Source organism: Pleurodeles waltl, chromosome 1_1, assembly GCF_031143425.1.
Source record: "Pleurodeles waltl isolate 20211129_DDA chromosome 1_1, aPleWal1.hap1.20221129, whole genome shotgun sequence".
Classification (NCBI taxonomy): domain Eukaryota; kingdom Metazoa; phylum Chordata; class Amphibia; order Caudata; family Salamandridae; genus Pleurodeles; species Pleurodeles waltl.
In genome coordinates, this window is record NC_090436.1 from 204338840 (window position 1) to 204365729 (window position 26890).

The window sequence follows — 26890 nt, forward strand, 5'->3', positions numbered from 1 at the left end:
CTGTGAATAACAGTGAGTGGCAGAAAAGGAGCGAAAGACCGTTCCTGCGGCTGCCATGCAGCAAGCCTTAGCACAAGGGGTGAGAAAAACCATATAGTAAATATCCGCATGGAAAAAAACACAACACAGTGGAGATCAAGAGCGGGGACCTAAGTCCCTGACTTAAATTTAGCTGCAGCAGCAAAGAAAGAGGATGAGGGCAGGCGACGGAGGCTGAGAAGGGCCATGCTGGGCCATGATTGGACGATTGTTTTTGTGGTTTTTCCCATTCCCCCCAGGAATGATGGAAAATTTAGTTTGTTTGTTAAAAACGCTGGTGTTTAATAAAAATTAAGAATGCGTTGGCATAATCCTCGCCTCCAGGTCTTGACATTGAATTCAAAACTTTTCTGTCCTTAAGTTGAAGTTCATTCAGCAGCGTTTACTGAAAATATTGCAAACCTGGGCATTTGTCCACTTATCCATTCTCAGTAGCACATTTTAGGCTATTCCTCCACAGGCATTAGCGCTTTCTCTTTAGAACTTTGCAGTGTCACAACCAACCATACTTGGGTGCACTTTTTCAATCCATGAATGTTTCTTGCTGCATAATATCACATGAGCATTACGTAATGTCTTGCAGATTTCTTCTGTTAAGCAACCTTTCACATGTTATATAGATGCAAAGTTGTTTCAGACAACGTTTATTACCTATGTGGGACAGAACAGTCATAAGTTGAATCTGGAAACACTGACATAATATTTTGAATTGTAAGGTCCTCATTTAAATGTTGATGGTAATGGCATCGCCAGAAATTGGCAGATGTATCTCCGTCAATCTTCTGCTTCCCCGCTTCACTTACAGCTAGGAAAAATGCTGTTTTTCTGACAACAGCAGAGCCACAGCCAACCTCATTATTGGAAACATATTTTCCAGTCCATCCTGTGGCAAATATGTCAGAACTGCCCGGTTCAAGTTGGACCTTCGAATAAATGTCCACTGCATTTTTTCCTGTTCTGTGAGGAAAAGAAACTATGTCCCTCACACTATGGGAGAAAACTCTGATCATGCCAGTCACTGATATTGTGGTCTGGCGTTAGCCAAGACCTTTTGATTTTTCTAAAATCATATGTTTAATATACTTAAAGGGGCTTTTAGCCACCCCTCTTCATCCATTGGTCTTTAGTGTGTCATTCACATTTTGCTCCCACCCACTACATGGGGCAATGGGTCAGCCTCCTTAAACCACTGGTTAACTTCACTTTGAGTGACTGCATTTTGCTCTTTCATAATGACCACATCCGCACAAAAGGAAGTTTCTTCAGTGCCAGTGTTTCTGTTTTTACTTTATAATTACTTAAGTATTGCCTTTGAGTTTAGAGCCCAAGTTGAAAGCAGAGCGTTTTACACCAGATGTGAGTACAGACTACATTTCAGTGTCAGTTGCCACCGCCTACCTGTAAATTCTTCTTTGTGTCCTTTATCTGCTGGTATTTCACAGCATAACAGATTACGTTAATTTGAAACTTTTCTTTATCAAGGTATCATCTTTTTACTATGCATGCAGTACACCAACTGAAAGCCTAAAGTATTATATATGAATTCATAAGCGGGCAGTTCCTCAGAACACATTAATTCTGAACTCACTGTCACCTACTGTTCTTTAATAAACTTTGTCCAGGAACCAAAACCAGCCTTTATCGTGTTTAAGGTGCAGAACTTGTAACACTTTTGAAAATGTATTTTCTTCGTTCCTTCCCTCTTTCCTTCTGTTTCTTACTTGCTTTCTTTTTCCCTGCCTTCTTTTCTTCCTTTTCATCGTGTTTCAGTTCCTTTTTCTTCCTTTGTTTATTTTTTTCTCCTTTCTTTTTCTTCTTTCTTTCATATATTTTTCTTTCTTTCCTTCTTTCATTTTTTTCTTTCCTTCTTTTTTCTTTCTTCTTTCCTGCTTTCTCTTTTCCTCTATCCTTCTTTCTATCATTTCTTTTTCCTTTCTTTTGTCTTTTCTTCCTTTTTGTTTTCTTTTTCTTTTTTCCATTTGTCCTTTCCTTCTTCCCTTTGTTTTTTCCTTTCTTTCCCTCGTTCATACCTTCTTTCTCTCTTTCATCCCTTCTTTCCCTCTTTCATTCTTTCTTGGCTTCTTTCCTTCCTCCTTTCTTGTTTCCTTCTCTGTTTCTTACATAACTTCTTTCTTTTATTTGTCTTTTTTCTTTCCTTTTTTCTTTCTTTCCTTTTTTCGTACTCTTTCCTTTTTCTGTCTTCTGTGCATTTCTTGTCTTTCTTTCTTCTTTGATGCTTTCTTTCCTACTTTCTTTTCTTCCCTTCTTTCCCTCTTTCTTTCTCTGTCATCCATGACCTTTTGATTTTACTAAAAGTATGTGAAGGACATAGTTACTTATAGGGGATTTCAGCAACACTTCATCCATTTATCTGTGGTTCTGTCATTCACAGTTTTCTGAAACCCACTCCAGCATGCATCAAGGGGCAGTGCGTGAGCCCGCTTCAGTCATTGGCTGACTTCACTATCAATTAAGAACCACATCCACACACTAAAGTAGTTCCCTTCAGTGCTAGGTAGTACTATGGTAATCTGTGTTTTTTTGAGTCCAAAAACACTCATACCTTTAGGCAACGTATTATGTATTATTTTGCTTACCAGGATCTTGCAAGCATCATGACAAAACAAGAATTGCCAAAAGGCTGGCAGTTAACGCTTTGCCAGTGCTTGATCATCTTCCAGCAACAACCTCCCCTTTTTGAAAATGAAAAACAGAAAATTGCCAGAAGGTCTGTCAGTCATGCCTTCCATGGTATGGTGGGATGCCCAGCATCAGTGTTTGCTGAAACAGCTCCTGTGTCAGTGGAAGCAGTTTAGGCAAAAATACCTGGGTCACAATTAAATTTATCAGATGGCTGGGCATCTTACACAAAACTATATATCGTGTCCTATGTAACTCGCTGTGCTTTTATTAGGATTTTTTTGTCTACTTTTGATGCTTTTAGAACAAGTCAATAGAAGGGTAACATGGGAACTGAGGTTGTGTAGATGAGTTGTGAATAATTATTGCTACCAACGGCCTAAAATCTAAAGAGGAGTGAAATGACTCATTTTGCTTATATTACGGAGGCAATACTAGTTAAGTGGCTGATGCCAAAGTGGGTCCATTTTGGTGATAAAATTCATTTAGGAACTCCTGCATTGCATCACTCTCCCCTTATCGGAATGATACTAGCTAAGTGCAGGCATCTGCCTGTGAAATTCAATGCTGCGGACAAATCTGTTACATGTCTGGAACATTGGTTTTCCAGTTAGATTACACGTGAATCTATGAAGAAAACCAAACATGCACTCTCAAGAGAGAGCACTCAAACAAGCACTGGTATAATTGCTAGATCCTTGGGTGCAACACCTAAACAAAAGTTTTATGATGGCATTGGATTTAAATTACAGTAGGATTATACAAATAACAACTGTGAGGCTATTTTAAGTTTCTAAAAAACAAAACAAAAAAAACTTACAAATTGTACCAGAAGTGGGCATAGGAACACAATCATAGAAAACGATAATGGGATACCGGCAAGCTTGTAAACTAGTGTAAAAGATCAGTAACGTTTTCTTATCCATCAGAAACATTGTTACGGTCGTATAAATTAAAATCTGTGCTTTTAGGATAAATTATGCAAACCAGTGTTTAAATATTTGTACTTCCTAAGGAGAGTTATTTTTTTCTCTCCCTCCAGATCCAAGCACCTCTACATTGTATTACTTGCCGTTCTAACTTTCCCTCTCGGAATAAGCTCTTTGATCATCTGAAGACTACAGGTCACTCAACAGTAATACAGGCATCCAATGGAGATGGGCCACCAAATGCCAGAACCAAAAAGGAAAAGCGTAGAAACAGATGAAATTCCTGTAAGGGACATTAATTCACCATTTGAACTGTGACTTTCTCAACACACAGGAATAAAGACATATCGGAGACCACATCCAAAGAACTGAGCTTTTTCAATAGTGTTGTGTCCTTAGAAGACTTGCACTGTGGGAAACTGTGATTCCATTCAAACGAGTATGTTTGGGTGGTTTTAATATACATGTTTTTTGATGTGTTTTTCACATCATTGACTTAACCGTCCCACCTTAAAATCTCAACGTTTTTAATATCGGATTTCACTGTACTACTGGGTTCGGCTGACAATTGTATGGATACAAAATGTACAAAGCAAATAAATTATTTTAATATTTTTTTTGTGCATCAGTTTACTGTGCGTATTTTTTGACTTGTTATGTATGACTTGTAGGAAATGTGTTCCTGCAGATACCTGTGAATTAAAGACAGATAGTGGTATCCAGTAAGGGGGAACACCAGACAACCCCTTGCAAAACTACTGCTTCTCTTCAAATGGGGGTCCCCGGGTTCCAGTAATGATAAACGTGGGGGTTCACAGAAGTCAAAAGGTTGGGAACCACTGGTTTACGATCTACACATACAGCATCAATATCAAAACAAAAAATGCTAAGCTGTGCACAGTGAAGGACAGCTGCAACACTGTCAGCAGGGAAAAGCGTGGAGTAGGAGCACAGGAAAGGAACAGGCCATTAACAGGCAGGGAGAAGGATCACTAATCCCAGTCATTACCTGAAGAAACTGTACAGAGATCAAAACAAGAACACGGAGTCATGAGAATCAAGACAAGGAGGAGGAAGTTGGAGGACTCCACTCAGGAATTAGGAGTTGTGGCGTGGTTAGGAACATTTATAAGTCAATCCAAAAACACCATCAAGATCCAAGGATGAGTGACTAATCCTTGATGGTACAGCGGGGGAGAAGAAAAGTGATCCTTGGAGTTGTATAAAAGGGTAATGGAAAGACAGTATGTGTGTGGGTTCGTGACTAAGTTACTTGCTTCATCTACCTTCTGTTGCAGAGCAACATTGCTAGATTTAGAAATTAAGAGAGGAAAGGAGATGGGACCTACGTTTCAAAAAGTGCTTTGGCGACATAACAGGCATGTGCACCCACTTTCTGCGCCTCAGCACACCTGGTATCATAGAAGGAAATGCAGATGTTGCTGCCCTTTCTCTAATAAAGATCACAATGGCGCACTTATAGCTCCAGCAAGCCCATAATGGGGTGTGACCTCTTTTGCTTTGGGGTGTGGTCCTTTTCAGATGTAAGTAAGTGATCTTTATTTGCATTATTAATTTAAACCCCTGGAATAAAAGTAAAAATAAGTCTAATTGCACATATTAGACAGTCCTGGGTAAAAAAACATTATGTAGAAGATTCCAATTGTAGCTTCTTTTATCAGTCTGTTAACTGCAGGTAAGATTTCTAAATGTGAATTGGTTCCGCTGGGATGCATAAAGTCCGATAGCAGGCTATTAATATACATTTGATTGTATAATTGACAGACAGATGGGTGTGCGATCAGTGTCTAGTATGATAAGTGCTTTCTAACTTGGTTACCCCCTCTTTTGTCCTTTTTGTCAGTGTGTTTGACTGTGTTCACTGGGATCCTGCTAACCAGGACCCCAGTGACTGTGCTCTCTCCTCTAAATTTGGTTGCTGCTAACGTTCTATCCCCACAATCGGTATACTGGTGCCCCCATGTAAGTCCCTAGTATATGGTACCCGGGGCATTGGGGTTCCAGGGGATCCCTATGGGCTGCAGCAGTTGATCTGCCACCCGTATGGATCCCATGCAAAGTGATCTGCAGGCCTGCCATTGCAGTCTGCGTGAACCGGGTGCACGCACCCGGTTTCACTACTGGTCACTGTAAGTCACCCCTATAGTAGGCCCTCTCAGCCCAGAGGGCATGGTGCAGGTACCTTTGTGTAAGGGCAGCCCTGCACTAGCAGAGGTGCCCCCATGAACTCTAGCCCCATTTTACTGGACTTCACGAGTGCGGGGATGCCATTTTATATGTGTACTGGACATAGGTCACTACCTATGTCCAGCTACATAATGGAAACTCCGAACCTGGGCATGTTTGGTATTAAACATGTCGGAATCATACCCCAATACTGTTGTACGTATTTGAAGTATGATTCCATGCACTCTGGAGACCTCTTAGAGGACCCCCAGCTTTGTTGTCACCAGGCTTACAGGGTTTTTCGGGCAGCCCAGCTGCTTTCACCCCTCAGACAGGTTTCTGCCCTCCGGCTGGTTGATCTGATCAAGCCCAGGAAGGCAGAAAAAAGGATTTCCTTTGGGAGAGGGAGGTAACGCCCTCTCCGTTTTAAAATAGGCGTGACTGCTTGGGAGGGGTAGCCTCCCTAAGCCACTGGTTTGCTTTGAAGGGCACATTTGGTGCCCTCCGTGCATAAATCAGTCCACACTGGTTCAGAGACCCCCAGTCCCTGCTCTGGTGTGAAACTAGACAATGGAAAGGGGAGTTACCACTCCCCTGTCCGTCACCACCCCGGGGTTGGCACCCAGAGCTCCTCCAGAGGGACCTTGGGTTCTGCCATCTTGTTTCTAAGGTTAGCAGGGAACTCTGGGAGCATCTGATTGGCCAGGCCAGGCAGGTGACGTCAGAGCCCCCTCTTGATAGGTGCTTACTTGGTTAAGAGACCAATCCCCCTTTCAGGGCTATTTAGGGTCTCTCTCTTGGGTGGGTCATCAGATGCGGCTTGCAAGATTCCAGCAGGACTCCTTTGCAACCTTTACTTCGCCTTCTGACCTCTGAAACTGCGATTGGAACCTCCAGGACCCGACAAGCTGCTTCCAAGAAGAAAGGACTCTTCAGCAACATTGTTTCCAGGACTCCCACCAGCTTTGCAACAATTCCCGCACCGTAAATCCTCAGAAGACTGATGCTCTTCAGCCTGCACAAGCAGAAGGAATCTCCCTTGGAGTGAAGGTGTCACTTCCCTGCCACTGCAGGCACCTACAATAAGCGACATCTGGCTGCATGGATCCCCTCCTGTTGAGATGCCTGGATCCTGCATCCGGGGTGGTTGTCCGGAGTAGTCCCCTTGGTCCCCTCTGTCAGCTGTCCAACTTTGGTGGAGGTAAGCCTTTACTTTCCCACGCAGGACAGTACCCCCGTGCACCACATCTCTTGCAGCTGCCAAGGCTTGTTTGCATCTCCTTCAAGGGATCTTCAGGCGACGTGTAGTTCCAGCCCCCGCACTCCATCCTGCAAAGCACAGCCTCCTGCGTGGTTCTTCCGTGGCGTGAGATCTACTTCTGTAGTGCTGCATGGGCTCCTTCTGCGACTTCTGTGTCCTCGTCCTGTGGGACTCCTGTGGGTGCTGCCTCTGCTCCTGTGGGCCTTCTGTGACGCAGAGGGTCCCCTGAGACTCCCTTCCTGGGTATAGTCCTCTTGGACCTTGCTGGTCCCCGGCAGCACCTCTTTTCCTCCAACTGCGAGTTTGCCTTTGCCGAGGCTTGTTGGTGGAAATCCTGCACCGACACCCATCTGCAATCTTCCTTCCGGCGTGGGACACCTTCTGCATCCGTCTGGAACTCTTCTCCGGCTCCTGGGCTGCAGTGCTGACCAGTTCTTCAGAACCGTAGACCAACTCCTGCATCCACAGTTTGGTGGGTAGTACCTCCTGCTCCTCCTGGACTCAACTGTGACTCTTAAACTTGGTCCCCTCTCTTCAGGAATCCACTGCTGGTTTTCTTGCAGTCTTCTCTGATTGTCTTCTTTTTCTGCTTTCCCTCCTTTTTGGGTGGTTTGGGGAAAATCCAATGTTTTACTCTAGCATTCCTGGTCGCTGCAGGGTACTATATTACGTACCTTGGTTTCTAGTACTCCCAACTCCACACATTTTACTTACCTAGGTGGGGGTACCTTGTTCGCATTCCATTTTTTTAGTATATGTTTTGTGCTCCCCCTAGGGTCACTATTGGTTATTACTGTTTGCGCTGTTTTCTAACCTTTTCTATGCCTATTTCTGATTGCTAGTGTATATATCTAGTGTATTACTTACCTCCTAAGGGGGGGTCACCTGTCTAGTAATTTGTGATTTGTTCCAAAAATAAAGTACCTTTATTTTTGTACAACTGAGTGTTTTCTTTCATGTGTGTAAGTGCTGTGTGACTACAGTGGTATTGCATGAGCTTTGCCTGTGTTCTAGATAAGCCTTGGCTGCTCATCCACAGCTACCTCTAGAGAACCTTGCTTCTAGACACTGCCTACACTTCACTAAGAGGGGATACCTGCACCTGGTATAAGGTGTAAGTACCATAGGTACCCACCACACACCAGGCCAGCTTCCTACAATAAGCCACTAGAAGAAGCATGTAAAATACTTTGATCCAGGCCTAACTAGCTGTTAATAGTCCAATGATTGCCCTTGTTATTTATCCCCTCAGCCTTACATCACCATGTTGCAGAGGAAACCCTCATGCAGAGTTGTCTGCACTTTAATATTTGTGTTACTTTAAATACCCCTATTAAATAAGAGCAACCCCCTTATGAGGTTTGATTAGCAGCAGGCAATGTGCTTAATGACTGTATTTTCTGTTCAATAATGCTTAAACAGACAAGTCGGCAGGCCAGTTGAATGTCTTCACCGGCAAAACATGCTTTCACTGCCTGTCTGCATGTTCTTATTTCTTTCGCGTTAAAAAGTGGCTTTAGCAGCAACTTACGTTCGTATCTGAGACATTTGCATATACATATTAAGTGCAACACGTCCTCTCGCTGCCCTGCACAGTCGACAACTGTTGTGCACCTGAGGTAATTTCCATGTGTGTAGGTGGGGCAGAGCATGGAGGATGCCGAGCCAATACTAGAAATATGTATTCCTTAATCTTTTTGTGAATGATACACTTAAGTAGGATTGAGGTGTGCCACTGAGGTAGCTCTGCAAAGTGAGCCATCCATGGGCTCTTCCTAAAAGTTCCACTTTATCTTCCAGCAACGAGACCCTTTTGGCGGCTTGAGTTACAATTTTTTTAAACCTATTGTATGTCCCTGGGGTATCCCAGAGGTCATTAAGTCCCAATAGCTCTATTGATTCTTATAAGTATTTTCTTTTGCTGCACCTGCATTTTTGGTTATTAGTTTGTTCCACAGGTGACCCTTTAGGGACCCTGGCTCTGCACTCTTGATCTTATACCAGCTTTTTACATAGGCGCCTCTGCATGTGAATTGTTGCAATTGTAAGCTGAAATTCTAATCTTATTTGTGCTGGTGAAGTGTAACTTGGTAGGCTGAAGATCATCCATTGGGCCTTTGCTATAATGCCATTCAGGGTGCTAGCATCCCTGCCCCTCATACATTCGCTTCCATAAGTGATAGTGAGGATGAGTTTTGTTTGTATTACCTGAATGAACAGGGTGAAGCTTGGTCCGGCAATTTTGTTCTGGAGGATTTTTAGTGCAACAGCCACAGCCAATCCTCTTCTTTTTAGTGTCTCTTTATGAGGAGTGAACGTGCCTTTGCTGTTAACTATTACCTATTATCCCCAAGTATTTATATTAATTAACTGTTTCTATCCTTTGACAAGCCAGGTTGCCAGCAGTGCGTCCGGTTTGTCTTGCTTTGATTCAGCTGCATGGTTTTCGTTTTATCCAAGTTTATCCTCAGCCCATCTTTTTACAGACTGGTCATGGGTTGTGTCAAGAAGACACTGGAGACGAACTGGAGTTCAGCTGATTAGTCCAAGGTCATCTGCTTATAGTGAGTTCGACAGACTGAGCCTGCCCAACCTGGGCGCATGGGAGTTGTCTAATTCAGTTGATAATCTGCCATGCCTTTGCACCTGTGCCATAATACAGACATAGGCACAGAGGTAAAGAAGCTGTCAGGAGATGCAATGACTGCGTCACAAATTGGTGGCTTCTTGAGTAGGTGCTGCTTGGAAGCGGGAGATGGTGCTCCAGGGACACCCGCAACCCCAACAGGCATTTCCTTGTAGGATGGTCCAGTCACTCACTCCACCCACCTGCAGGTTATCTCTGCCAGTTTATAAAAGCAGGCCATGCTGGTGCCTGCACTGTGAAAAATGGACTGGCTGACTCAAACAATTGGTCCACTTTTCACTAATGTGCTCCCCTCAGGCCAGTGAGTTCATGGCTTCCCTATGGGCAACACATTAGCTGTACAAAGGTGCACTGACCAGATCTGCCCACTACACGCCCAGTTTTTGTAAACTCTTTATTTTTGGCATTTTATATAATCCAATACAGTAAACTTTCACGTGTCAGGTTGTCAAGTAAAGCACAATTTGTGGCATCAGGTACATCTGTTGTGCTATAAATCACATTAATCATTACACAAGCATCAGCCCCCAGTGTAACAGGCAGTTGGGGGGGACTCTAATCAGTGGTTTACACAGATATATCTGACTCCACGGGCCAACTAAACAATGTAGGACCTGTTCCCTTTGGAGTCTATGATTCGCAACGCGTGTTCCCTCTGTCACTAAAGCCAGATACGGGGGGTTGGTCAGATGTCCATGTAATCCTGATGTATGTATTGTACGATGGGGATATGGTGGGGGGGGGGGATCACTGAGGTCAAGCTAAGGAGAAAGAAATGAATATTTAGCGGTCCACCCAGTCCACTCTTGCCCCCTCCACTGCCTCCAAGCCTTCCTAGTTCGATGGAACATCCTGGACCAGTTGGCGGCAGGATTCGCCATCGCCTGTCCCACTGGGAATCCATCACCGCAGACAAGTGGGTGTTGCAAATTGTCCTAAGGGGCTACTCCCTCCCCTTTGAGACTTCCTCTCCGACCATGCCACCATCATACCATCATCTGTCGGAGGATCATTTGGCCCTTCTCTGTGAGGAAGTCAAGGCCCTCTTGGCAAAGGGCACCATACAGAGGGTCCCTTCGCCAGAAGTAGTTTGTGGTTCTTATTCCTTCTACTTTCTGGTGCCCAAAAAGGACAAGTGCCTTCGCCCTAGTCTAGAGCTCCAGTCCCCCAATCTCTTCCTCAAGAAAGATAAGTTAAAAATGCTAACTCTCACTCAGGTCCCCTCGGCCCTGACCCGGGAGTCTGGATGGTAGCGTTGAGCTTGCAGGAGGCCTATGTCCGCATTACTGTCCTGCCGTCCCACAGACGTTACTTGTGATTTGTGGTAGATCATAAGTACTTTGAGTTCACCGTGCTCCCCTTCTGCCTTACCAGTGCCTTCCTGGTGTTCACAAAAGTGATGGTAGTGGTTGGCGCTCATCTGTACAGGTTAGCGGTTTCAGTCTTTCCCTACCTCGACGACTGGCTGTGGAAGGTGTACTCACCCCAGGCTGTCGTCTCCCATCTCCATTCGCTGGGGTTCACTGCATTCGCTGGGGTTCACTATAAACGTGCCGAAGTCACACTTGACTCCCTCTTAGAGGCTCCCTTTCATCTGAGCTGTTCTGGACACAGTGCAGTTTCGGGCTTATCCTCTTGAAAAGCAAGTACAGGATATTCGGGCTATGATCCCAGCGTTTCAGACTCTGCCCTGGATTTCGATGAGAGTGACTCTGAGGCTGCTGGTCTCCTGCATCCTGCTGGTCCAACATGCCAAATGGCATATGTGGGCTCTGAAGTTACAGTGGGCGCAGCATCAGGGAAATCTCTCCGACATGTCCAGATCTCAGAGGGGACTGCACTAGATCTGCAGTGGTGGCTATTAAATCCAGATTGGGTCAATGACAGATCTCTCTCCCTTCCCCAACCAGATCTCACAGTAGTGACAGATACGTCACTTCGGGGATGGGGCGGCCACCTGGGAGAGGCGGAGATCAGAGGCCAGAGTCCGGGCTCCACATCAACCTTTTGGAGCTCCAGGCTATCGGACTTACAATGAAAGCATTCCTTCCCTAACTCAAAAGGAAAGTGATGCAGGTGTTCGCCGACAACACCACTGCCATGTGCTACTGCAAGAAAGCAGGGCGGCGTGGGTTGTGGACCTTCTGTCAAGAGGCTCTTGGCCTATGGACATGGCTGGAACGCCAGAGCATTTCACTGGTGGTTCAACATCTGGCGGGCTCTCTGAACGCTAGAGCAGATGAACTCAGCCATTGATGCATAGTTGATCACGATTGGCGTCACTATCCGGAGGTGGCACAAGGTCTCTTTCAGCAGTAGGGAGAGCCTCGGTTAGATCTGTTGGGCTCTGCAGGGAACGCGCAATTTCAGCTGTATTGTGGTGACACTTTTCGTCATGAGATCAGGCCTCCTTTACCCATTCCCGCAATACCACTTCTGCCCCGAGTTCTGAAGAAGATCAGGCACAGCCAGGCCCAAGTAATCCTGGTGCATTAGTACTGGGCGCAAAGAGTCTGGTATCCCGAGTTATTGAGCATGGCCATCGATCCTCCAATCAGACTGCCCATTCGGGAGGATCTTCTGTCGCAGCAGGAGGGGACAGTCCTTCACCCGAACCTGTCCAGTCTCCACTTCCTTGCATTGAGATTGAGCGTTGGCAGGTGACAGCTTTCGACCTTCCGTCCGAAGTCTGTGATGTTATCATAGCAGCCAGTCATCCCTCCACCAAAACGGCATACACCTGTTGCTGGAACAAATTTGTGGCATGGTGTATCAACAAGTCTGTTGATCCCCTTTCTGCACCTCTCTCGGAGGTTCTCCTCTTTATTCTTTCTCTTGCCCAGCAGGGCTCTGCTCTGGGCACCCTCAAGGGTTATTTGTCTGCCATCTCTGCCTTTTTAAGGCTGCCAGACCCACCTTCTGTGTTCATATCTCCAATTGTTGGGAGGTTTCTTAAAGTACTCACCCATATGTTCCCTCCTACCCTGTTCATAATGCCCTAGTGGGATTTGAACTTGGTCCTCACATATCTCAGGTAACTGCAGATACCACAGCGAAAGCATGCAGAGTTACAGTCCTGGATATCTGCCAGGCAGCAAAATGGGCATCCCTGCACATGTTCACTAAACATTACTGCCTGGATAGTCAGGTCCTCAGAGATGACTACTTTGGCTGTTTGGTCCTGCAGGACTTTTTGGTGTGATCTTAGTTTGCAGCCCACCACCAGGGATGGTATCGCTCAGGTATCTATTCTAAGGTAAGGAATCTGCAACTAGACGTCTGTGTCAGATGGACAAGTTACTTACCTTTGGTAACAATGTATCTGGTAGAGATATATTCTAGTTGCCAATTCCTTACCGACCCACCCATCCTCCCTGGTCGGCGAACTGATTTCTAGGGACAGGAACTTCCCTTTAAGGGCACTAGTTTTGGTGCAACATTCTCAGTGTTCTTCATGGCTCTGCGCTACTGGCGTGGAAAGTCATGAAAAGAAACTGACTTCAGCGCGCCAGGGTGGAGCCTATACACGACCGCAACGTCATGACGGCGACCACAAGGCCAACGACACCGGTGGAGTCGACAAATGCTACCTGACAATGCACAGGGGTACTGCTCGAAGAAAAATATCCAGATCCAGTCTGACGCCTGGGGGCAATTCTATGGTAAGGAATCTACAACTAGAATATTTCTCTATCAGATATATTGTTACCGAAGGTAAGTAACTTGTTCTATACTGCTGTTCGTCCATGAATACACCAAGTAGCATGGGCAGATCTCCTTCGTTCTAAGCAGATGGATTAATAGATTAGGGTGAAATCTGACTGTGAGATGCAATCGAACAATATGCCACATAGTCCAACAACACCCTATAGCCTCTGTCATGATCACAGGATAGCCTGCTTCAGCATGCCTTAAAGCATCAGTCAGTTCAACACTATTTTTAGTTAGGGTAATAATTACACATCACCCTCCACCACTCGCAAAAAGCTTACTCATGTCCTTAATAATAACATAGTGCTTGCAATGCACGTTACAATGCAGGGTTTCATCAAGGTGTCAAAGGTAGACTTATATTCCTGATCCCCTAAGGAATTAACATACTTGTAGATCTCTAACCTTTAATGGATTTCTCTGTAAAATGTGGGTTAAACTTTGAATCGTATTCTAGCAATTTCTAAGCTTATATTCTGTCTCAGTTAGTGACCTTGCTCCTACTATGACCGCAGTCATCCAATCCATAGGGCAGATGCCATCAATGGACAACGCATGCCTTTTGGTTAATTCTATCACCTTTTTCCGCTCTCACATCCTCCCCGGCGTGCACTGCCAACTACCACTGTGCAATCAGGGTGCCGTGGTTGAAAGAATATGGAACATTTGCCACAATTGAGAGACTTTGTTTGTCCTGGGCAGGTCCATGAATCTATAGGAGGTTGGCATTCCTTGACGCAGTGCCACCTGCCTTAACTTCTCATAAGGCAAGGGCAGATGATGGACAAGATCCACTGAAGCACTGAAAGCTATTATGTTGCTGTACCCAATGCTTGTGCATCATGTCATTCATAGTTTGTGCTTTTGTCAAGGGAGAGTTAATCAGAACATCTCGCAAAATGGCACAGAACACTTACTGAAGCCACTGAAAACCTCATATGATGCTGCTACTTTATTGCAAGTGTCAAATGTTACTTCGTGATCTGTTATATCAGGAATCATAACATCGCAGTAAATATATTGAGTACCTTCATATTAGGAGTCTTTACATCACTAGTCCTTCGCATCATTGATGGTAAGTGTATTTTAAATTTGTTTACACATTTTATATAAATGTATTTTCTATGCAATTTTATAATGTATATTTTCCTAATAATAATGTTAAAATATACTTTAATACAAGTATTATCAATATTATATCAATATTTTTTTTTTATGAATGGCAGTCTCCAGTTGGTATAGTTAAGACCTAGTTTCAATAGGATAAGCAATTCTTGTTTTGCTAATAACTTTGGCACTGTATGAAAAAACATTCACCAAATTTTCAAAAGTAGTTTGCCACTCACTTCAGCTGCTGTCTGTAAAGTTTCACGGTGATACATCAAGCAGGTTCCGAGAAAAGGGAGGGCCCCAAACACATTTTTCCCCATGCAATTTCCTATAGGGACTTTAGACATGACTACAGCCTGAACCGCTGAAAGGAATTACACCAAATTTGGCAGAAATCTAGATTTCCAGAAAGACTGCTTTTTGTAACTTGGTACAAATCTGTTTAGCAGTTTGGGAGCTACTAAAGAAAATAGATTTAAGTATATCAAGAGTCCGCAAATACGGCAGATCTCAAAATGAGACCTGATTTGCTGCCATCACTTCAACCAGGAAGTGGTGGCAGCCATCTTCGGACTCGGACTCAGCTGAGTCTCAAGCAAAAACTGAAAAAATACAAGGGGTCAGAGTATGAATACCGTGGCCCCCTAGGCCTGTGGTGGGGTCCCTAAGGCACCCCGCCAGAGGCCAACACTTGTTTTTTATATCTGCTGTGGATCTGCAGAGGCCCCCCTCCCAGGCTGATTTTGGCCTTGGGGACCACATCCCCCGGGACCTGGCAAAAGTGGAAAATGGGATGGGGACCACATGGCCCCCATCCCTTGCCAATTTTGGCCCCAGGGACCCAGATGCTTTTAAAAACAGGGAGGGGAACTGCGCAGCCCCCCTCCTGGGCTGATTTTGGGCCGGGGACCTCATGCTCCACGCCCTGGCCTTAGCAAAAATGGGAAAGAGGGGCTTCCCCCAGGGCCTGGTCATACATTAAATGGTGAGGGGGACTGCGTGGCCGCCCCTCCTGGTGCCATTAATGGCCCTGGGGATACCATCCCCAGGACCGGCCCCTGTTATGCCCCACGGTGCCCACCCCAGGACATAAAGGTTTCCTTGGCAGAAGCAATTTTAAAGCTCCCGTCAAGAGAGAGTGAACACTAAGGCCCTCATTGCGACACTAGCAGTCTTAAGACCTCCAGGGTCTCGGTGGCGATCGGACCGCCGCCAATGTGGCAGTCGGACTGCCAGTTTTACTCCAGAGGATGGACTGGGGGTCCTAATCCACGAGGTTAGCGCTGCCTTGGGGATTTCGACTCCCTTCTCCTCCAGCGGTTTCATGGTGGTAGCACCTCCATGAAATAGCTGGCGGAGAGGGGGTGCAGGGTGCCCCTGCACTGCCCATGCAGTTTGCATGACCAGTGCAGGGAACCCCTTGGCCAGCCCTGTCGCAAAGTTAACAGTCTGCCTTGCAGACATTGAACTTTGCGATAGGTGCTCGTCCCCCTCACACTACAGCATTGCTGCCAGCTCTATTACGAGCAGGCGACAATGCTGTAGACTGTTTCCCACTGGGGCAGCGGGTGGAAACACTGTGTTCGATGGCATCTGTCGCTGTAGATACACATGTTCTGCATAGCTCGCCATCTGGTGTTGGGTCGGAGTGTTACAAGTTGTTTTTCTTCGAAGAAGTCTTTCGAGTCACGGGACCGAGTGACTCCTCCTTCTGTCTCCATTGCGCATGGGCGTCGACTCCATCTTCGATTGTTTTCTTTCCACCATCGGGTTCGGACGTGTTCCTGTCGCTCCGAGTTTCGGAACGGAAAGTTAGTTAATATCGGAAGATTTTCGTCGGTATTGTTGCGTTCGGGATCGGCGTAGTTAGATTCAACACCGCATCGAAGATCGACGCGCTCCGGTGCCCTTCGGGGTAGTATTCGATCCCCTGTCGGGGCCTGGTCGGCCCGACCGCGTGTCGGACAACGCCGATGGAACGGACCCCGTTCCGTTTTTGTCCCAAATGCCACAACAAATACCCGTATACAGACCAACATTTGGTCTGTAACCTGTGCCTGTCACCTGAGCACAGTGAAGAGACTTGCGAGGCCTGTCGTGCGTTCCGGTCCCGAAAGACACTCCGTGACCGTCGAGCCAGGAGACTTCAGATGGCGTCCACGCCGACAGCGCACCGAGAGTTCGAGGAACAAGAGGAAGAAGAAACCTTTTCGATCCACGAATCGGACTCCGAGGAATTCGACGATCAAAGAACCGTGAGTAAGACGTCGAAAACAACACATAAGAAAAGTGACAAGGCCCAGGGGACGCCACTGCCACCAGGCCATGGCTCCACCCATAAATTCGGTGACCGACCATCGGCACCGAAAAAGGCCCAAACAGTGGCGAGATCGTCCGACTCCGGTCGAGACACCGGCACGCAGCCTTCTCGGGATCGAGAAAGTGCTGGAGAAAAGCAACGACACCGAGATAGCGGTGTAGAAGCGGCTCGACGCCGAGACAGCGGCACCGACGAAGATCGACGCCGAGAGGTTTCGACTCCAAAAAAGAAAAAAGCCACCTCGGAGCCGAAAAAAGATACAGGCAGGGTTTCGGTGCCGAAACAACCCGTAACCGACCCAGGTCCAGGCTCTTATACAGAGGAGCAATCACTGTCCTCTCAGATGCGAAAGCATAGGTTTGAGGAAGAGCTGCAATCCACCGAAGTGGACCATACGCAAAAACGTATTTTCATACAGCAGGGAACAGGAAGAATAAGCACCCTTCCCCCTATTAGGAGAAAAAGGAGACTGGAGTTTCAAACAGACCATGCGCCACAAACAAAAATGGTGAAAAAGGTGACTCCGCCACCCTCTCCTCCACCTGTAATTAACGTCTCACCAGCGCAAACTCCGTCACATTCCCCGGCTCACACCACCATGAGCCAAGGTGACCAGGATCAAGACGCTTGGGACTTATATGACGCCCCAGTGTCGGACAACAGTCCGGAGGCATATCCAACAAAGCCCTCACCACCAGAAGACAGCTCAGCATACTCTCAAGTGGTGGCTAGAGCAGCACAATTCCACAACGTAAACCTCCACTCAGAACAAGTCGAGGATGACTTTTTATTCAACACCCTCTCCTCCACCCACAGCTCCTACCAAAGCCTGCCTATGCTGCCAGGGATGCTTTGGCACGCAAAGGAAATATTCAAGGAGCCGGTCAAAAGTAGGGCAATAACGCCAAGGGTGGAAAAGAAGTATAAGGCACCTCCTACAGACCCTGTTTTCATCACCACACAGCTGCCACCAGATTCCGTTGTAGTAGGAGCAGCTTGGAAAAGAGCCAACTCCCACACATCTGGGGATGCACCACCCCCAGATAAAGAGAGCCGCAAGTTCGATGCAGCTGGGAAAAGTGTTGCAGTACAAGCTGCAAACCAGTGGCGCATCGCTAACTCTCAAGCACTACTTGCGCGCTATGACAGAGCCCATTGGGATGAGATGCAACACCTCATCGAGCATCTTCCCAAGGAACTACAAAAGAGGGCAAAGCAGGTGGTTGAGGAAGGACAGAACATATCAAATAACCAGATACGATCTTCTATGGACGTAGCAGACACAGCTGCAAGAACAATTAATACATCTGTGACCATTAGAAGGCACGCATGGCTAAGAACGTCTGGGTTCAAACCAGAGAAACAGCAGGCAGTGCTCAATATGCCATTCAACGAAAAACAACTGTTCGGACCAGAAGTGGACACGGCAATCGAAAAACTTAAAAAAGACACTGACACTGCTAAAGCCATGGGCGCACTCTACTCCCCGCAGAGCAGAGGAACCTACAGCACCTTCCGCAAGACACCCTTTAGAGGGGGGTTTCGGGGTCAGGCCACACAAGCCAGCACCTCGCAGGCAACACCGTCCAGCTACCAGGGACAGTACAGGGGAGGCTTTCGGGGCCAATACAGAGGAGGGCAATTCCCTAGGAATAGAGGAAAATTTCAAAGCCCCAAAATCCCTACAACCAAGCAGTGACTCCGATGTCACTCACCCCCTCCACACAACACCAGTGGGGGGAAGAATAGGTCATTATTACAAAGCATGGGAGGAAATAGCTACAGACACTTGGGTCTTAGCAATTATCCAACATGGTTATTGCATAGAATTCCTACAATTCCCTCCAAACATACCACCAAAAGCACAGAATTTATCAAAACAACATTCCGAACTTCTGGAAATAGTTCAAGCACTATTGCAAAAGAATGCAATCGAATTAGTACCAAACACACAAACAAACACAGGAGTCTATTCACTGTACTTCTTAATACCAAAAAAGGACAAAACACTGAGACCAATCCTAGACCTCAGAATACTAAACACCTACATCAAATCAGACCACTTTCACATGGTCACGCTACAAGAAGTGTTACCATTGCTAAAACTACAGGACTACATGACAACCTTAGACCTCAAAGACGCGTATTTCCATATACCAATACATCCGTCGCACAGGAAATACCTACGGTTCGTATTCAAAGGAATACATTACCAATTCAAAGTATTGCCTTTTGGTTTAACAACTGCACCAAGAGTCTTTACAAAATGTCTAGCAGTAGTGGCTGCACACATCAGAAGGCAGCAAATACATGTATTCCCGTATCTAGACGACTGGCTAATCAAAACCAATTCACTAACAAAGTGCTTACAACACACAAATCAAATCATACAAACCCTCTACAAACTAGGTTTCACCGTCAACTTTGCAAAATCCAACATTTTGCCGTGCAAAGTACAACAATACCTGGGAGCCATAATAGACACAACAAAAGGAGTAGCCACTCCAAGTCCACAAAGAATTCAAAATTTCAACAAGATCATACAACGCATGTATCCAACACAAACAATACAAGCAAAGATGATATTACAACTCCTAGGCATGATGTCTTCATGCATAGCCATTGTCCCGAACGCAAGACTACACATGAGGCCCTTACAACAGTGCCTAGCATCACAATGGTCACAAGCACAGGGTCACCTTCTAGATCTGGTGTTGATAAACCGCCAAACTTACCTCTCGCTTCTATGGTGGAACAGTATAAATTTAAACAAAGGGCGGCCATTCCAAGACCCAGTGCCACAATACGTAATAACAACAGATGCTTCCATGACAGGGTGGGGAGCACACCTCGATCAACACAGCATACAAGGACAATGGAACGTACATCAAACAAAACTGCATATAAATCACCTAGAAATGCTAGCAGTTTTTCAAGCATTAAGGGCTTTCCAACCAATTATAACTCACAAATACATTCTTGTCAAAACAGACAACATGACAACAATGTATTATCTAAACAAACGGGGGGGTACACACTCAACGCAGTTGAGCCTTCTAGCACAGAAGATATGGCGATGGGCAATTCACAACCACATTCGCCTAATAGCGCAGTTTATTCCAGGGATCCAGAATCAACTTGCAGACAATCTCTCTCGAGATCACCAACAGGTCCACTAATGGGAAATTCACCCCCAAATTCTAAACACTTACTTCAGACTCTGGGGAACACCTCAAATAGACTTGTTTGCAACAAGAGAGAACGCAAAATGCCAAAACTTCGCATCCAGATACCCACACAGGCAGTCCCAAGGCAATGCCCTATGGATGAACTGGTCAGGGATATTTGCCTACGCTTTTCCTCCTCTCCCTCTCCTTCCTTATCTGGTAAACAAATTGAGTCAAAACAAACTCAAACTCATTTTAATAGCACCAACTTGGGCAAGGCAACCCTGGTACACAACACTGCTAGACCTATCAGTAGTACCCCACATCAAATTGCCCAACAGGCCGGATCTGTTAACACAACACAACCAACAGATCAGACATCCAGATCCAGCATCGCTGAATCTAGCAATCTGGCTCCTGAAATCCTAGAATTCGGACACTTACAACTTACCCAAGAATGTATGGACGTCATAAAGCAAGCCAGAAGGCCGTCCACTAGGCACTGCTATGCAAGTAAATGGAAGAGGTTTGTCTGCTACTGCCATCATAATCAGATCCAACCTTTACACGCAACTCCAAAGGACGTAGTGGGTTACTTGCTTCACTTACAAAAATCTAACCTAGCCTTCTCTTCCATTAAAATACACCTTGCGGCAATATCTGCATACCTGCAGACTACCTATTCAACTTCCCTATATAGGATACCAGTCATTAAAGCATTCATGGAAGGCCTTAAAAGAATTATACCACCAAGAACACCACCTGTTCCTTCATGGAACTTAAATGTTGTCTTAACAAGACTCATGGGTCCACCTTTTGAACCCATGCACTCTTGCGAAATACAGTTCCTAACCTGGAAGGTTGCATTTCTCATCGCCATTACATCTCTAAGAAGAGTAAGCGAAATTCAGGCGTTTACAATACAAGAACCTTTTATACAACTACACAAAAATAAAGTCGTCCTAAGGACTAATCCTAAATTTTTACCAAAGGTTATTTCACCGTTCCACCTAAATCAAACAGTGGAACTACCAGTGTTCTTCCCACCGCCAGATTCCGTAGCTGAGAGGGCACTACATACATTAGATGTCAAAAGAGCATTAATGTACTACATTGACAGAACGAAAAACATCAGAAAGACTAAACAACTATTTATTGCATTCCAAAAACCTCATGCAGGAAACCCAATATCAAAACAAGGTTTAGCCAGATGGATAGTTAAATGCATCCAAATCTGCTACCTTAAAGCAAAACGACAACTGCCCATTACACCAAGGGCACACTCAACCAGAAAAAAAGGTGCTACCATGGCCTTTCTAGGAAACATCCCAATGCAAGAAATATTTAAGGCAGCCACATGGTCTACGCCACACACGTTCACCAAGCACTACTGTGTCGACGTGTTATCTGCACAGCAAGCCACAGTAGGTCAAGCTGTGTTAAGAACATTATTTCAAACCACTTCCATTCCTACAGGCTGAGCCACCGCTTTTGGGGAGATAACTGCTTACTAGTCTATGCAGAACATGTGTATCTACAGCGACCGATGCCATCGAACTGAAAATGTCACTTACCCAGTGTACATCTGTTCGTGGCATCAGTCGCTGGAGATTCACATGTGCCCACCCACCTCCCCGGGAGCCTGTAGCAGTTCGGAAGTTAGCTTCAACTTTGTACATTTGCATATATATTATTTTAACCTTAAATAGGTACATACTTAGTCACTCCATTGCATGGGCACTATTACTACAACACAACTCCTACCTCACCCTCTGCGGGGAAAACAATCGAAGATGGAGTCGACGCCCATGCGCAATGGAGACAGAAGGAGGAGTCACTCGGTCCCGTGACTCGAAAGACTTCTTCGAAGAAAAACAACTTGTAACACTCCGACCCAACACCAGATGGCGAGCTATGCAGAACATGTGAATCTCCAGCGACTGATGCCACGAACAGATGTACACTGGGTAAGTGACATTTTCATTTCGTCCGCTGATCCAGTGGGAAACTCATAATGGGGCCGACGGGGAGGCAGGCGCATTGGCAGCGACCTACCTGTCTGGACTTCAGAAGACAGGCTTTTCCATCGGCCGCAGTCATAATCGGGCCCTAAGTCCGCTTCCAGCGGGCGAGTGTATGAAAAATGCTCCCACGTGCTGGGAGTGGACCTTTCATCTGTTTCCCTTCCCGCTTCAATGGATGAAAGTATTACTCCCACCCACTGGAAGCAGCCTTTTTAGGTGCGGATGAACATATTGCTCCCACCACCCTGCTGGAGGCGGGGAGCCAGTTGGGGGTGTTGGGGCTCCCCCCAACAAGGATGCATTGGATGCCCTGGTTTATGTAAGTTAGAACACATTGTTTCAAGTGAGTTCCTCTGGCCTTCTTGAGTGGTGTCTCATGTACCGGGCATGAAAACCTGGAACCAATATTTCATCCAAAAGTGCTTTACCATCAAAAGAACACAACATGAGCGCTATGCGTGAAAGTAATGGTGATTTATTAGGCAACAGCTCTCACACCCAACACGTTTTGGAGACACCGCTCCTTGATCACGGATCAAGTGAAAGTAGATAATTCATGTGGTATATTAAAGTGACAGTGCTATTGACAACAACAAAGGATAATGCAGGTGAGTCATACAAGAAAGCTTAGTATTTTGGACGCTATATTGGAACAGGGTGTGTAATATCATTTAAACACAGAATAGTTTTCTCATTTTATACACACATTTGTAATAACGATTAAGCTACATAATCCAATACGTAATTATGATTGATAGCACATGCCAGTTTGTTTTATACGTTGCTATTTCCACTTTTGACATACTCAAAGGTTCCAAACTAATTTTTGCAGTAATTTTATGTTTTCACAGGTAACAATTGCAATTGTTCATTGTTGTTAAACATAAATAATAGACTTGTTTTTCCCAAGTGGGATTATCATTCAGTTACCACTGGATATTGGAGTGCGTAACATTATTTAAATGCATCAGAATAGTTTTCTCATTTTGTACACGTTTGGGGCAATGATTAAGTTATATAATTCTATACATAATCACACTTTAATATTTCTACTTCTGACATATTCAAACGATTTTTCCAGTAATCGTATGTTTTCACAGGTAATGACTGCAATTGTTCATTGCCCTTAGCTTTAATTAATATACTTATTTTACCAGGTGGTATTGTCATTCAGTTACCAATAGATATTGGAGTGTTTCTGTGCACATACACAATGTTGCATTCCAAAGTGTGTGTTAAAGTTTTATGGTGTTAACAATTTCCCCTTAGTGTCCATGCTTTGGAAATGTTAAATAGATTATTGTGTTTGATGGCCTTATTAGATTAGTATTTTATACCATATTACATTCACCAATGTTCATCAAAACAATATAGACAAATAACCCTCTTTCTCTGCCACATTTGTCAAGAGTATATAATAAAATAAACCAAATTTGTAAAATAATGTAAATCTTAGCTTTCATATTGGCTTGCCGTACTTGAAGAAATTTGTGCACCTGTATAAAAACCTATAAACGTGAAACGATTCAAACAAAGTGGATACCACTTCACACTTGATTCTGGGGAAATAAGGCTGTGTAAAAAATAAAAATATATAACTTTACAAAAAGTAACAAATTACAGATGGACAAGTCACAAAGGATGATTTCAGTCTAAATGTACTGGTAACTCTTTATTAAAGTTCACCCTATGAGGCTTTTTGTGTTGAGACTAAATATGTAACAGGATTCTCAACATCTCAAAGCAATGGTTCTATTAACCCCTCTAATGTTCAGTGGTATTCTGTCAAGTACTACCATTTGTAATTGTTTAGCATCACTCTTATGAAATTCTTTGAAGTGCCTGGCAACAGGGTACTGTTTGTCCTGATTTGTTACGGTTGTACGGTGTTCAAGCACTCTTTTTTTTTTTTTTTTTTTTACTTTGTGTATGGTACTACCAATGTAGTACTTGTTCAGACCGTACACACGAAAGTCCGAATTACACTCAAGATATTTACGAATTTCAAATTCCTTTTTTGTGGTATGGAAAAGTATTTTTTCTACATTAGTGCTGTGTTTACATGTCTTGTATTCTATGCATTTAAAATTACTTATTGGTACATTGTCTTTTTTAGGCAAGTTGTTGGTAACCATATTTTTTGCATATTATGTCCCTTAATGATCTGCTCTTTTTGAACTTTACTTTAGGGTAGTTGTCAAGGTATTGAGCCATAATTTCATCTGTACCCTAAAAATGCCAATGTTTCTTAAAGATCTGTTTCACTCTGGAGGCTTTATTGTTATGTTTAGTGATTAATCTAATCACATTCAATTCTTCTTTGGGCTTTGGCCTCTGATTAAAATGTCTTCTCTTTTGATAGCATCAACCGTGGCTACAGCTTTCTGTATAACATATGGGGAATAGCCTCTTTCTACGAACCTTACAACAATGACATTATTCTCTTCCTCAAAAGTCTGTAATGTACTACAGTTTCTTTTAGCTCATAGCAATTCCCTATAGGGGATGTGTTGGATGAGATTTGTGGGAGGATTGCTAGCAGCATGTAAGAAACTGTTATCTACTGTCTTCTTCCTAATCAATTTCATACAAAGGTTTGTATTATTTAACTCAACCTTGAGGTCAATAAATTCTATTGAATGTCTATTTGGCTGGTAAGCTTCAAATTCAAAGTATTGTCGCTCAGTGTTTTTACAAAATTAGAGGCTTGTTTTATACTGCCTTTTGCGAATCACAAATATGTCTTCAGTACAGCATACACAGAGCACTATGTGATCATCAAAGGAACCAATGTTTTGTACAACTTGTTCATCCCATGGTGGCGTGGCCAACGATCCGGAGATGGCGCACGCTTAATCCCCTCTCTCCGGAGGGGCTGATAATGATCCGCAGTAAAAGCGTGCCATCTCCGGGCTACTCAGGGCCCGAGCAAAGGTGGTGTACTGGGGGCCGGTCCTGGAAGCGGCCAGGCCCCCGTTCTGGCCCTGGAGTGCGGTGCGGACCCAGCTGGCGGCTGAGGAGGAGGCCGGCTGCCCGTCCCCTCGGGCGGAACCGGGGCCCCGCGTGAGGCTGCGGGCCGCGCCGGGCGGAGGCGGACGGCCGGAGTCCGGAGGGAGGCCCCAGAGGTTCTCCCTGATAGAGCGACGCCGGAGGCCCGAGTTTTCACCCCGGGAGGAGGCGCGAGTGGCGCTGGGCCGCGCCCGGTCTCCGGAGGAGCAGAGAAGACCGGTGCTGACCAGGGGGCCCCGGAGGGGCTATGCTCCTTGGAGCTGCGATTGGGCTGGGGCGGACGGCCGGAGGAGGCCCCGAGCGGGTCTCCCTACTAGTATGACGCCGGAAGCCCGAGGTTGGACCCCGTGAAGAGGCGTGAGTGGTGCTGGGCCACCCCCAGGCCCTCGGAGAGCGGAGAAGGCCGGCGGGGGCCAGTGGGGCCCTGGAGGGGCTATGCCCCATGGAGCTGCTGTCAGCTGTGGAGCGGGCGCGGCCCTGAGTTGTGCTGGGGCTGGCCTGCGGACGCGCTGCTGAGGCCCCAGTGGGGACATTGAACACTGTGCTGGCAGCGCGACCCTGGAGCTGGAGAGGGGCTGGCTGCTGCACCCACGGGAGGAGGCGGGCGACCCTGAGGCCAGCGCGGACGACGGTGGGCCCTGCCGGCTGAGGGCCCCTTGGGGCCATTGCCGGGCTGTAGGAGGCTGAAATAAGAGACATGGGTGCGGCCCCGCCTGGGGGCGTGAATGAGCCCGCGGTCGTGCCGCGCAGAAGAAACTGGGGACTGGACTGGGGACGTGACCTTGGCGCTGAGATAGGACCGACCTCCTGGATGGCCGAAGCCAAAGAGGAAGCAAGGTGACCGACTGAGCTGGCAGCCGAGGAGGAGCGCCCTGCGGAGGAAGCAAGTGGCAGACTGCCTGACATTAGCAGTCCATTGGTCGCCCCAGCAGCCTGTGAACGCCGGCGACTCCTGAGTGAGTAACACTGCGGATTGGGCACCTGGAGGGGCTGGAATCCGGGTGATGGCGGAGTGCGCCTAGATATGTTGCTGGCAGCGCAGAGAGAACTCTGAGGAGGTGGATGCTACTCTGCGAGAGAGTGTGACAGGGCTGGGACCTGCGACGCATTACTGGACCGGGGCGGGCCCCTGGGAGGGCCCCTGAGTCGATAGGAGGGCGGCCTCTTGACACCGCAGCAGAACCGGGTGGGGCGTGACCCTGGGTGCGTAACGCGCAGAGGAACGATCGGGAAGACCGGAACTGAAGAGAGTGGCAGTTAGCTGCAGGCTGACAACACGGAGCCCTCCGACTCTGCAGCTGAAAGCTGGAGATAGTCGGCGTAGTCTCTGGGGGCCTGCCTGGTGCCCGCCCGGGGGTCGTGGCCTGGCCTGTGGTGACTGAGGCGCGGGACTACAGAAGGAGGAGAGCTCACAATAAAGCTTGGGCCTCCGCCTGGGCCCTGGGGGCGTGGCCCCCCCCCCTTTTTTCATCCGATGCCCCCCAAGGGCCGACACAAGAGTAAAACCATGGACCCCGCGACACCATCGGGGCACAAAGAAATGGAAGTACAGGGCCACTCACAAGTCAAAGTACAGGATACCCTAGACAAAATACTAGGGGCGATAGAAGACACAAAGACAACACTACAATGCGACATCAACCAAGTTGCGGTTGAGGTGGGTCTACTGAGAGCAGACCACCATAAACTGGTGGACAGAGTCAAAGAAACGGAATCCACGTTGGCGGACATTGGGCCGTAGCAGAAAGATCTGGCGGCCGAAGTAACTTCCCTTGCTACCAGAGTGGCACGTCTTGAACAGAGAGCCGAGGACGCGGAGGGGAGAAACAGGAGGAACAATGTGCAC

At 46.2% G+C, this 26890-nt stretch overlaps 1 protein-coding gene across 2 annotated transcripts in view; it reads left to right on the plus strand.

Annotated features, from left to right (window-relative positions):
• DNAJC21 (DnaJ heat shock protein family (Hsp40) member C21) overlaps window positions 1–26890 on the plus strand; it is a 191935-nt gene that overhangs the window by 136208 nt on the left and 28837 nt on the right. The window contains exon 12 of one of the 2 annotated variants that reach the window (XM_069220748.1): window positions 3722–4231. The exons of the other annotated variant lie outside the window; for it this stretch is intronic. Within the exon in view, the coding sequence (XP_069076849.1) occupies window positions 3722–3886 (165 nt within the window). The 3' untranslated portion in view covers window positions 3887–4231. Of the gene's footprint in view, window positions 1–3721; window positions 4232–26890 lie in introns of those variants that run through there. 2 annotated transcript variants of the gene reach the window in all.